Source organism: Morchella sextelata (assembly GCF_020137385.1).
Source record: "Morchella sextelata strain SCLS chromosome Unknown scls_12, whole genome shotgun sequence".
In the NCBI taxonomy this organism is placed as follows: Eukaryota; Fungi; Ascomycota; class Pezizomycetes; order Pezizales; family Morchellaceae; genus Morchella; species Morchella sextelata.
In genome coordinates, this window is record NW_025408627.1 from 1,444,861 (window position 1) to 1,458,673 (window position 13,813).

Genomic DNA, 13,813 nt, shown 5'->3' on the forward strand with positions numbered 1-13,813 from the left:
GAAACTCCAATGCATCTATTGATACCGCTTGAGATTGAGGGTTCTTTGTGCGATTTTCAAAACAATTACCAGAAGCAAGGACGTTCAAACAAAGTGTGGCTGTAAGATCTACAGCGGTAGTGGCGTTAGTCAGATCTCTACATACACAAGTAGAGTAGCGTTTCCTGATTAGGCGACGGGTGTCTTTAGCGGCTGGGTGCCTTGTTCGTTTCAACGCTACAACCTCTAATACCTTAGCATGGTTCTCCCTCATCCGGTAGCCATGCCAAATTAAAGTACATACCTGTACTTCTCTCTCGAGGTAGTTCTGGCAGCTACCTATGACTTTGTAGGTAACAACATGTACTGTCCCAGAACCTCTTCAAACTCACCTTTTTTTACCTTGAGCCCCTCATTTTTTGTTAAGCTTATTGACAACGGAATTAAGGCTAATTATAACTAGCATTTGGCGGAGAATTAATTATCCGAGAAGTACAAGGAACGTCCCTTCCGTTCTCGGCAGATGAGCTTTATATTGTGCCCGCCCGATCGAAGCAGATCGAATGCCGAAATTCTTTAAACCCCAGGAAAGTATTCCTAGCATCCCATAGTATTAGCAGGTATCGCCCAGCCAAACCTAGGCACGGGGATAATGATTATGAGAAGCACCCAGAAATAAACCAAAATCTCAAGAACCAGATACTTAGCCTCAAATCGTTACAGGTCCACTTACCCCCTCCGAAAGTCCCCTTGTTCCCTGTTTCGAAACAGCACTAGTTGAAAGCGGTTTGACGAAGCTTAACTTTACGAAGGGAGCGGCTACAGGGGGGAGTGTGCCGTTCGAATCTATGCGTCATGCGGAGGCAGATGTGATTTGAGATTTACGATGTGCCTATTCTAGTACTCTAGAGCTGGAGTAGAGTAGGAGTAGATTACATGTTACATGATGCGTTAAGCACCTTGCATACGTACATGTGGTTGTGGGTGTGGTAGTAGGCTAATTTCTGCGGTGGGAATCACCGCGGATACTCCGCTGCTCTCTGTACCTACTGTCGGCACATCGTGCAACCTTACGTGTCATCCCGGTAACATCGTAACTCATGACAACAGAATACGGGGTGGATGGTACCTTTTCTTCGTAAATTTGTCTGCCTGTGCGTGCATTAGTCGAGATTTTCCCTAACGAGATCATTATCCAGGAATACCTAGAGTACATGTACCTACATGTACTTACTATTTGTGATAACAACGTCGTTCTTATCAACAAGGATCATCACCACCCAAATCTTCAATCGACCTTGAACCTGAGAGAAATGCAGCCTTATGGGTACATGCAGTTACTTTAAAGGGACATACTTGTTTTCTCACCGCTTGCTAGGTGGATCACCGAAGACAGTTGAAAAACACACCACAAAAAAAAGAAAAAGGTAAAGGAAACCAGAATGCATGGTAGGACGGCCAAAGACAAACAGGTTTAGGACTCGATGAGCATGAGATGGGTAGATGGAAAGTAAAGTGAGCTCAACTGTTTTGACTAACGCTACATGTATTTACCCCACCATACCATCCATACGGCATGGAATTTATATCTACATGTATTTAGCTCATATCAGGCCTAGGTAGGTACCGTGAATTGCAAGCACATCGTTAAAATAGCTATGATTTTGTGGCTTGGTCGTAAGAATCCAGAATTTCCTTTTTTTCTATAGTCTCTCGACCATATATTCCTTGATTGTGTTGAAATATAACTACATATAATTAACTAAGTACATGTAAATACTTCATAGTAGTAGATAAACCATGTGGGCTGTAATAAGTGAGCTAGTATTACGCCTTGTTTCGTTTGATGAACGCCTCACCGCCACGGCTATGCCACTAGCACTAATGTTCCGTGAGCTAGGTCAAGGCTGTATGCGAGAGGGTTATTCATTCTTCTATGTTCATAGCGAGTAACAAATAGATTGTCAGGTCATTTGGCCAGGAAAATGCTACATGTGTATACATTGTTTTTTTTTTATAATTCCTTCCATCGTAAATATTGTTCAACATATGAATGTCGATGCCTTGGCTGGGCCGGCTGGATGGTTGGCTGTTATCTGGCCAATAGGTAATTACATGTATACATACATATATCTACATGTAGGTTAGTTTGGAAGCTTTAATGAATGAATTAAACAGATCCAAAGAATTGCTTGTAATAGAGTTCCAGATAACCTCATATCAGCGATCTAACTCTCCCTTTAGCTCTTCGCAGATTAATCTCAAGAACAACGTACGTATACCTGGAAGATGGACGGCGCGAAAAGGGACAGGTACCATGGATACAGTTTTCACAAATCACCACCAGTTCAAGAATAACGTGAGATGAGAAGCTCCTGCTTGTACAACCTACCGATAAAACCCTTCCAGTGCACATGCTGATCCAGAAGAACGAGTCCGGACTCCGGAATATTCCTTACCACCCCCCCTCCCCCCCCACGCCTATTCGTGCCTCTACATGACAGCTTTCCATTACAAGGCTAGCCGTATTCGATGGGGCACTGCCATCATACCAACTACAAACTTCTTACCTAGTGTGTAGTCAGCCTGTGAGCCAGCCCTTTATATGCAGGTGTCTATTCTCCAGCTCAAGTCGATATAATAGCTCTTTGAGCCCCTCTGAATTTTCATCAACTCGCTATTTAATACGACCGCTATTACGACTTCTAAAATTTGCCCCGGGAAAAAAATAGTTTATTCCTCTCAAGTAACTTTTCCCATTCCCTGGTACTTTGCCTTGCGTTGAATACTTCATCACCCGGCCCCGGTCCAGACCTTGCAACCTTTCCCGAACGAACGGACAACTAGACGGAATGCCTCGAGAAAGAAGAAAGTGGACCGAGGCAGAAGACGCAACACTGCGGGACGCAGTCTTGAAAGGTCAGTACAGTCTCTTTCAAGAATACTAGATTCCTGGAATGAGCAGGGCTAGCTTGCATAGATACATCTTTTCCTTTACTATTCCTAGCAATGGAGCCGCTAGCTAGTAGGATCAGGAAGATGTTTCTTAAAGCCGATACTGACAATTCTGTAACTACTAGGAGGAGACTCAGCCTGTGACTGGCATTTGATTGCCTCCTGTATCCCTGGACGTACCAACAAAGATTGTCGAAAGAGGTGGCATTATAAGGTTGCAGCGACTGTCAATAAAGGTCCCTGGGAGGTTGCTGAGGATGAGCGGTTGTGGGCAGCTGTTCAGGAACATGGAAGTCGGTATGTGGGACTCGAAAGCTTCCATTGCGTCGGGATATACTTACCAAGCTTGCCAGATGGGCGCTCGTTGCACAGGTTGTTAAGACGCGAAACGGGGATCGTGAGTTGGATTTCTCTTTCCCTTAGATCTCTTTCGATTTACAGGCGCTAGAAAGCCTCTAGATCTGTATCTCAACTATATATATTGTGAAGTCCCATGTCTAACCTATAGTTTTTTTTATAGAATGCTCGAAAAGGTGGTATGATGCGTTAGACCCAAGTATCGATCACAGCCCATGGACACCCGAAGAGGTAGGTTTGATTTAATGTTACAATTCGATATTTTGTCAGGGAAACGAAATCTAATAAATACCAGGATGCCAGACTGCTAGAAGCCATCAATAAAAATGGTCGTAACTGGAAAGCTATTGTAAAAGCTTATTTCCCACGTCGTACAAGCCTTTCGGCCAAAAACAGGTACCAACTCCGATGGGTGATCGCTGTTGAATTATCCTCAATAAGATCTACAATAAAGTTTAAAAGGAATATAGAGAGCTAACTGACGATACGCGCCATGAATAGATACTCGTTATTGATCAGAAAAATGGAGCCAAAGACCAAACATTCCGGATCTCAAACGGGAGCTCAAAAAAAATCAAGCTCTCCTAACATCAAAGCACCGTCTAAGCTACAGCAGCAGGAACACCCCCAAGAGGCAACATCCCCAGTAATTATGGCAAATTCATCACCCCAGTTCCATCAGCAAGGTTTGAGTCTTGATGCAGATCGACAACTACGTTCCAATTCCTCCTCTTCGGCACAAGATACTATTACTGGGGGGTCAATTGATGCTCTTTTTGCTCAAACAGGCCGCCAGCAGCAGTACAATGAAGATCCGCCCTCCGACAATCAAGACCAAATAATGTATGGAAGCCCTCTCAGCGGGCGCAAAATGACGCCCGATGTTCATGGACCTCCATACACCTTCCAAACCTCAGAGTGCCCACCGTTGTCACCCACTGACTGGTCATTATTGACATCATCTTCAAATGCTGGCAGCACACCTGAAGCAACCTTCCCAAACAACACACCGCCTGGTTCAAACGAAGAAATGTCAATGTTTTTCAACGGTCTTCAACTCAACGCTAACCGACTCCGCTCGGTCTCTTACGGTTCAAGCACTTCTAAACACGCTGCAGAACAGATGATATCTCGGTCGCTTTCCCTAGACCAAACTGCGTTACTAGATTATAATGGCATGGTGGAAGAAGCAGGGCCTCTGAGCAGCCTACTGCAAGGATATTCTCCAAATGTGCAGTCAGAAAATATGGGGCAGCGAGTCGTAACTGTTTTAATCAACTCAGAGGTGTCTGAAACAGTCAATAGGATTGTTAATCAGATCGGAAGCGAGGATGGAGTTAGTATTGCTATCCACCTGGGGTGAAGTAACAGGTATAATCGTGCAACAACTAGCTGGGCTAGATAGATTTTTGGATAGCTGGTGGTGGGCGTTTGGCATGGGTGGTTCTTTTTTGTTTTCGGGTTTGGTTATTACGTCTACATCTTTGAAAAGAGTTTCTCCGGTTTCTTATCGTTGTTTTTGGCTTTGCTTTGTTGGGTTGGGTGGGCTGAATTTTTGACCTTGTTTCATCACTTCCTTTCCTTGCTTACTCTCTTATTTTCTTATTTACATTCCTTGGTCCTTTCATTTGTCTTTCATAGTTATTACTGAAACGAGGCTTCAAAGTTATAGTTTACTTTTATTCTCCCCGTCGTTTTCATGAACATGGAGTGGCCTAAGGAGATTCTCAACACAAGGTGATGAGTTTATAACTTACCAAGTATAGTACTACGTGTAGTTGCTTCTAAGCATATCTATTTCTTCCCAAAGGTTCCAGTCTTGGTTGATAAGGAACCACCTTCTGGTGTAGGTACTTAATTGCTTCTACTGCACTGCACCATAACCTTAAGTAGCTAGTTTCAGGATAAGTACAGCGCTCCAAACCAAACATTGTTTCTCAACCCCACCGATAATAAGCCTACTAAACAGACAACCCGCCTGCATTGAAAAACGTGGGGGGTGCGGGGAGGAGGAGAGGGGCGGGGGATAACGTATCTATCCAGCTAGCTGCTAAACAGCCAGATATTTCGATTCCTACGTACAAATGTACCCGTACTGTGCGGCATGTTTTTGCGGACCGGGCCAGAGTAATCACTCGCCCTGAATCGATAGCTATCTAGCTACTACTCGCTCCTCTAATATTATCCCTGCCCAATCAAATAGTGGTGGGGGATAAGGCAGATGTGCACTTGTAATTATAAACATATATCCACTTATTCTTTTCAGATCTGTTGCCCCATTATAATTACAAACACTATGGACGGCCTGGGATGGGTGTGGCGTGGCGGGGTAGCTAGGTTTGCAGTGGAGTGGATAGTAGGTGGGGAGGTGAGCACGTAGCTGGGCTGGGAGATGCGAAAATTTGCCCTTGGGGACTGGATGGCATTGGTGTAGTTGGTACGGGGGGGGCTTGGGCTTGGAGGTACATTGGTTAGCTGAGCCTAGCTAGCTTGGCTTTGCAATTTGGAGATGGTGATGTTTGATGTCGTGGGTTTGCACATTTCGGGGTGCTGGATCTGGTATATTGTGCTTGATTCTACTATTGTCCGAATCCTTCACCGGTATTTGGAATTCGTTCATGACCAATTGTTTTTCTTTTTGATACTCTGCTTACAATCATTTCTAGCCAAGTCTATAGCTACGTAAGCTAACCCCGAATCATGATCATATCAGTACCCCCCTAGCTTAACAATCAAATCAAAACAATTGCAAACGTCAAACCCAATTACAGAAACAAAACAACACCCCTCCGAGCTCCAGTCCAGTTCCGAGTTCCCGGGCAGAAACATACTTACCACGATATCCGCTCATATATCATCACTGATAACATACCTTCCGGAGTTCCGTACACATCAACACAGCACATCCAGCACAAGGACCTTCAATTCCGTGGCCAGTGGTCGATCTTTTACTTGTTCTGTGAACACACTGCTTATAAAGACGGAGCTATATATATATATCTTACCTGCCCTACCAGCACGATTAGTTATATAACGTGTTTTGTGAACGGTTCATCTCATCCCTATCTCCATTATATTATATATCTAGCTATAGCTGGGTTCCGGTCCGAAACTTGGACGAACCACCATGCCGAGATTTTTTTTCGGCAATTCGATATATCATCAGAAGCTCTCGGCGCTTACTAGATACATGTACTTGTAGCTAGGAAGTAGGTACTTGGGTAAGTATCTTTTCCTTATCTCGGAGCTTATTCAGAGCGACTGACGGGTAGCTTTAGTTTTGGGTTTTAGAGTATGCTCATGCTCACCCGCCGCGCCTTAACTATAGCTTATGCTTATTTGCTTGGCCCCGGGCCCATGTACACTAGTACCCATTGGCATACATGTACTAGCTGTAATGCACTAAAGTAGCGAGGGTTAGGTTAGGGGGCAGGCGGTGTATATACTGTATCTATCCACCAGGATGATTCTCCGAGATTGTTTCACTGGATGGCCGAGAAAAATGATGAAAGTTACTGCGAGGTGATCAATTGATATGTCTTCAAAGCTGCACTGGTCTAGCTTCTATCGTACGTTTATGCGCATGAGGGGCGGATGAGACATATTATCTGATTCTTGGCCCTTCATGCGCCAACGATCCGATGGTGATCGTCGGTCATAATATTACCTGACACTGGTGATCCCAAATTACAGTAACTGAAGATCTTAAGAGGCTCAAGGCTAACGACTGGCCTCAAGTTCTGTACCTGAAATATCCACGCCCCGGACGCCTCGGAACCAAAAAAGAGGCTGTACAGCTACAAGTACGGCTAACGTACGTACGTTGACTTGACTAGCATAGCATAACGTCCCGGCCGTGGCCGTACATGGGTACCGGGTGTGTGCTAGATCAACGATGTGTGGGACATCTAGTTGGTCTGCCTTCCTGCCTGCAGTGCACTGGTCCGGACGATAGACTCGCACGTGTCGTAGGCGTTTTTACTCCATCTCCCAGGAGATTCACCGGTAGGTGGGTGTCTATGTCTGTGTCTGTGTCCTTCCAACGGGTACCTACCTCTTCCATGGCGTCACTACATGGAGCTTGTGTCGAGTTGTGATCCGTACGTTCCGCCCCCCAGCTATCCCATACATACATATAAGATAATATGTTTCACAATATATGATATTATGGATTATGGCAGAGTCATGATGAGATGACCGTGCTGCATGTGTGGTACGTACATGATGAGCTCTATACTAGTGCGTTGTTATGTTTCCAATTGTACCAACATAGATCAAACGTCCGGCTCTTGTTGCAATTGTAGTACACCTGATCTGAGTACTTTTTGTTCATGATCCAGAACATTACCACTTCCTGCACAACGCAGTTCCTAAGGTACGAACATGTTCGAGAATTTTCTTTCGCCAGTGCTCAGCTGGACTAGGCTGAATTTCCTACAGCACTAGCTCGTGCAGCTTTGGATTCGTGTGAAGACTGTGTCTCACATGAGATTGATGACTCTCCTATTGCATAGGGCAACATAGTTTAAATGTTCCCCGCGGCGTGCACGTGCCAGTTATATATATATATGAGGATGATCTGCAGCTCCCCGATCCGGGCCCGGAGCCTGGTGGGTGCGAAATACGCCGGATTCTCACGGAGCGTGCGTTCGGATGTTTAACGACGTAGCCAGCTGGCCGACTACTCTATGTAAATGTAAGTATTGTATATCCACTGAACTCCATATACCTACATGTACTCCAGTGCCAATGCTACTTCCTTTGTGCTCTAGAGCTAGGTCTTTTTTCTTTTCCGGGCGATATTCTCCGCTGGCCGGCGCATGATCGCCATACATATCTGCATCGGTGTCATATGAACCGCCGTCACAATATTATATGCATGTAAGTACCGAATCCGGTCGAAATTATTAATATTGGCAGATATATTAAGTATAGTTAGTAGTAGATCATGATTCGGCCAAGTCTGCTTGACTCTAGTAATTCTCATTGCAACAAATAACTGACTTTAATATTTAGCATCACCCGCCTGGCCCAAAAACAAAAGTGCGGGGAGAGCGTCAGATTGAACCAATCCCTTATCAGAAAAGTGAGGGGTAGCTAAGATAAAGCTCGATCGTAACGACTTGCCTTGCGGTCGTCAAACATGAGATGCGCGCTCCTTATCGCCAGTTGATCGTATCAAATTAAAGCGACACCCGGGGCCAAGGGGCTGGAGTTTCTGAACGTCCGACTCCTAGGGAAACCACGCGACAATCTCACGCGGGTAGCTCGACAGAACTGCCGTGAAAAGGATATCCCCCGGGGCCCGGCGGAGAAGAGCGTGAACCAAGATTTCTACTCAACAGTATATGCTCGATCGGATGGTATTAACTGCAGTGTGGCTCAACTATCTACAGTCGCGGGGCGAAGGAACTGGTTGCCAAGAACGAGTGATGGTATGTGAATATATTCCACCATCAAAAGAGTTGGTCGGGCTGTCTGTCGGTTTCCGGTCGCTATACTTATGCGCGAGGATGGAGTAGACCCTGAGAGTAAACAACAGGTTCGTGTTAGGGCTGGGGTAGCGTGTGCATGTGCGGTCTCCTGGAATATGGTGTGTTATTCCAGCTTAGGAAGAATATATATTCGATTTATTTATTTTACCAGAGGCTAAATAGACGAGAGAGAGCTCCCCGAGCTCGGAAAGGGACCCATTGCCATCTTTGGTGGTATTCAAAAGTACATGTATCGCAGCGCAGTGCTACCAAAAAGCACAATACCGTCGACTTATAAAGAATGTCAAGATTTTGTATCGAGTGATACATTGTGACCCTGGCCCACAACAAAAACCAATTCGTGATCTTTGAATAGAAGGGAACCGACGAACAAAGCCTATCGAGGTGAATTGAAACAATTGAAGAGGTGAAGAGGTCCCTCTTATAGCCACAGGCAGAGAACAACTTGTTCTTCTAAACGCAAAAGCACAGCTGGTAATCCAAAGTGCATAAAGCAACGCTAGTTGTCCACAACGACCGGAAGGAATCGCCACGGATAACAGAAAGTAGATGAATGCTCGGGTGAGTGCGTGTATCTCGAATCTTCTTCAAGGGAGTTTGTGCAAGCAAAGGGATAAACACGATCGGAGAGAGAGTGCTACGTGTAACTTTGGGGAATGTAGTTCTGTCTACATGTAATCAGTCCACGTGTGCAGCTAGTGGTCGGATGCATCAAGCTAGCCACCTCACAGAGCACCGAACCACAAACATCACGATGCAACTCCAGTTCTATCTCGGGGATCAAACATCAATACGCAATTCAGACGACAATATCAATCTACTTTTTACAAACTTCTTCCGCTATATATATATATATACCTCAACCAGCCAGCCAGCTACACAAACTTCTAAACATGACCCGTACTTTATATGTACCACACTCCCCACCACACCCGAGAGTGTTCTCCCAAAATTGCAAAAGTCACCCCATCTCCATCTAAGCCTCGAAGCTCCTCGCCTTCTTCGCCGCACCCGGGCTCCAGACGGCCGGACCAGGAGCAGTGTAAGTGCCCGAGGGGTTGAAGTAAAGGTTGAACACAATCCCAGGATCGGCATACGTATACCCACCCTGGATAGCATAGTTCTGCGACGGCGAAGTGGTACCGCTACCAGTAACCTTGATCTGTACGCATGAGGGGTAGAACTGTGCACCGCGGGCACTGTTGGCGCTGTAGGCTACCTCGGACTCGTGCAGCCCAATGATCTCAGCACGGATCAGGTAGTCGCCGGCCTTGAGCCAGCTGGGGATGGTGACGCTGTGGCGGCCCTTGTTGGCGATCAGCTTGTCGACGGCCCAGGTTCCGCCGCTGAGGCCGTCGGAGGCAATTTTGGTCCAGACTGCACCCGCGCCGTTGCTGGAGGCGGGGGCGATGTAGACTTGGACGGGGCCCTTGTGGGACTGCGTATCATGTCATGTCAGTAACTGTGCCTTAATTGCATATCAATCTGGTTATGAAATCTGGGTACTTACAGAAGCAATGATATCATCACCCCTAGTATCATGGTACCACTCGAACTCGAACGTAGCACCAGTCGCAACAGTCACAGAGCTGCCAACTGCAGTGGTGCCGGCAACGTTGCAGTTGATGGCGCTGCTGGTGATGTCCTTGACGGGGTTGTTGTTGGGCGGGGAGCGGACGTAGACGCCACGGCCATCACCCTGGAAGGCACCATTGACCCAGACACCATACACACGGGTGTGGGCGTGGGCTCCAGTGGCGAGGAGACCGGCAGTCATGAGGGAGGTGAGGGTGGTGAGCTTCATGGTGGCGGTGGAGAGAGGAGATGGGGTATTAGGTTTAGGTAAAGATTGGTGGGCTGTATATAAGGATAGCTGGTTTAGAGAGTGACTGTGAAGGCAAGTGCTACTGGTGAGGACTAATGGAGAAGAGATATTGACGATGGGGATAGACACGCTTTTATATCTGCTTCTCTGCCAATTCTCGAAGACCCAGAGATTACAATTACAATCAATTCACCCCGTGAGGATCCGAGCAAGGAAAGACAAGAAAAAAAAATAAGCTGTCAAGATTACAGCACAGACACCGGTACAAATTTCCCCAACGGCCCGGCCATCCAGTGATTGAAAAAAAAAATCCTAGTTGATCATTACTCTTTGTTTTGATACCCAGCGGTAGAGGCAGTGAAGTGAGTGGGTCTAGCTAGCTAGCTGTCAGGCCAAGAAAAACTTAGATATAAAACTATAAGACTCGAAATCCCCGATTGGCTGTACAATTAAGCTACTACAGGGGCCTGGAGTCTCTGTTAAACAAAGCACGTGCACTTTCAAGGTACAAAGCAAAGTAGAGAAGGCGTTGTACCCTAGGAGCTTTTCTACTTTCCTCATCTAGAGTGTACCAAGCCCTCCCTCTATCAAAGGTCTGGGCATCTACCTTCATTCCTAGCTAGCATCTCTGTATTCATAGATTGAGTTTCTGTGCAACAGAACTTCAATTGCAACGTCAAAGCTAAAAAAATATTAAATATACACATGAAGTTTCAAGGCGCACTATCGGCCAAACTTCGGCGTTGTACAAGGCTACGTAGTTGCCAACGTCTCTGTACATGAGGTGGGTCTACCAAAGATTTGAAATCCGGGGATGCGGATAATTACTGTTCGTGTAGATGTGGATCTGGCTGGGTTCTGCAATTGCGTCTAGACTTTAGATCTGTATACAGTTGAAGATAAACATACTGTAAATTATAAACCAATCGCCCAGCCATTGCGAGTTTGTAGCTCATGATCAATTACAAAGCCCAATATCAAAACCACAAAGTCTGCGCTCCAGCAGCAAGCCTTCCAGCAAGCAGTAGTATCCGGGCTTTCGGGAGTCTCCAGCCATTGCATTGAACAATTTAAACATAATAGCTAGCTTACGAAGAATTCAAGCTTAAGGGGTCATCATTAATCTCCTTGATCTACGTGGGGGACGTTGTGCTACACTTTAAATTCTCGGGGCTTCCTAAATCGCCGGCGGCTTGGTAAGAAGGCATTATACATGTAATTAAGCTTAAGACAACCTACCTCGGATATTATAATTAACATTCTACTACATGTAAGTAAATAAACGACACCCTCAGTCTATTGATGATCCATGTACAAAGGGGAGGTCCTCGGATATCCCATAGTAGGTGGGTCAGTACGTCTTTTTTTTCTTTCTTCAATTTTCCCGCCATAGCTACATGTACTCTCCCTCGAGCTCCTGAATATAAACAAACCTCCCTACTATCTAGTACTGTACAAGACTCTTGGCACCTGATCCCCACCCCAGCTCCAAAACAATCAAAGCCAGGCTAGTACTCCACTTCGCCGTGCCAAGAATTAATAGAGTACCTACAAGCACTCTAGCTCTAGCTCTAGCTAGCTAGCTACCACTCTACCCACCCTACCCACTCTACCCACTCTACAGAATTAACAGACCTTGCCCCGGATCACCCCCTAACTTCTCCCAAAGCAATCTCTCAGTTTGAGATAACCGTGACTCTTGGCGTCCGGGGTACCGCAACGGCATGTTCCGGAGCGTTCTTGACTGACATGGCGGGCCGTCGGGCATGCCGGCCCGGGAAACCTGGCCATGGTGACAACGGTGACTAGAGCACGAAGGGACGCGACTACTTTACATGTCCAACAGAATGACTTGCTCTTGGGAATATCTCCAGTCATACTCTTGTTACTCAGTAGTAGCGGAGTAAAGATCCTCTGTTTCCCTTACACATGAGAGTCGCCGGTTTCGAATTCATGACCGGCCGCGCACGAATTCGGTCTTCCCTGTACGCGGCGCGCACGCGCCGGCCGGTCTACTCTACCGAAAACACAACGGCCAAATTATCGTGTTCAATATATTGTTTTTTTTTTTTTTTTTTTGCCACGCTGCATGCCCTATTGACTACTCGTATTTTTTTGACGTTTCCGGACGCGACCACTATTGCATGCCATACAAAAGATAGCCTTGGCGGGTTTTTTTCTGTGTATGCAATAGCAGTTGCATCCGGAAACGCTGTGAAATTGCGAGTACATACTCCCTGGTAAACCTAATCGGTCGGGGGAGGCGGGTATCCTTCCCCTTGAGAGGACAGTTTTGAAACAGGGTGCCCTACTAAATGTACACTTCTGGGAAATGCCTTACTACTGGCAATTTATATATCGACATCTCGTAAAATGATTATTATTGTTTTTCACTTGCCCTTCCGGGAGGCCGCAGGGGGAATTTTAAACTCTAAACGTTCCAGCCGCAAAATTTAAGCTTGGGGTTAATTGGTATGTAGCTGGTATCGACTCACCATATATAGAAGTGCCTCTAGCTCTCCAGCTGCCCGTTCGTTTCTCGTCATGATTCTTTTAGGTTTCTCACTCACCACGCACATATCGCTCTGGCCTGAGCTGACGTGTGAGTGAGTGAGTGAGTAAGCGAGTAAGCGAGTAAGTAAATATCATGTCAATTCTCCCTTAACCCATTAACCTAGCTTCAAACCGCTGTGAACCCCGTCACAACACGCCAGTTCCCAGTCGGACCCTCACGACGGACCCAAAGACTGTTGCCCCAGCAAGTGCAACAGTCAATGTAGGTAAAAACCACAACCTCAGGCAAAGTGCACATTCCAACATGCACCTAGTCGTTCGTGTCGTGTGACGGAGATAAGCTTCTGTCTGGCGAAACAGAATTAAGCTTGGAGTCTATATATACATGTATATCAGCGGGATGACTCGTCACAAAGCCTTAGCTGGAAAGAAGCTTATTCTCACACCACTCGTACTTGCGGCCGCTGTTCTCTAACGTGAGATTGTAAAGTAGTTGGAGTTTATACAACACCCCACGCACGCGTATAACGGATACGAAGAAACTGTGAAGGTTATCCTTTCTGCGCCTTTTTTCGATCCGGGGGTTTTTTTTTTGGGGGGGGGGGGGGGTTTGGGGTGCACGGGATCGGCAGGAATAACAGGTCTGGAGGTTGTGATGTGGTAAGTGTAGTTATGTTGGGCTTCGAAT

At 46.2% G+C, this 13,813-nt stretch overlaps 2 protein-coding genes across 2 annotated transcripts; one reads left to right on the top strand and one right to left on the bottom strand.

Annotated features, from left to right (window-relative positions):
* Positions 1–2,831: 2,831 nt before the first annotated feature.
* On the top strand, positions 2,832–4,654 carry H6S33_002275 (uncharacterized protein; the record flags this gene model as incomplete). The annotated part of the gene is made up of 6 exons (XM_044833645.1): positions 2,832–2,898; positions 3,060–3,231; positions 3,288–3,331; positions 3,455–3,522; positions 3,587–3,687; positions 3,793–4,654. 6 exons carry the CDS (start codon positions 2,832–2,834, stop codon positions 4,652–4,654), a joined length of 1,314 nt encoding a protein of 437 aa, XP_044693418.1.
* Positions 4,655–9,762: 5,108 nt separating this feature from the next.
* H6S33_002276 (uncharacterized protein) lies at positions 9,763–10,590 on the bottom strand (the record flags this gene model as incomplete). The annotated part of the gene is made up of 2 exons (XM_044833646.1): positions 9,763–10,224; positions 10,297–10,590. The coding sequence occupies 2 exons, from the start codon at positions 10,588–10,590 to the stop codon at positions 9,763–9,765; spliced, it is 756 nt and encodes a 251-aa protein (XP_044693419.1).
* Positions 10,591–13,813: the final 3,223 nt, after the last annotated feature.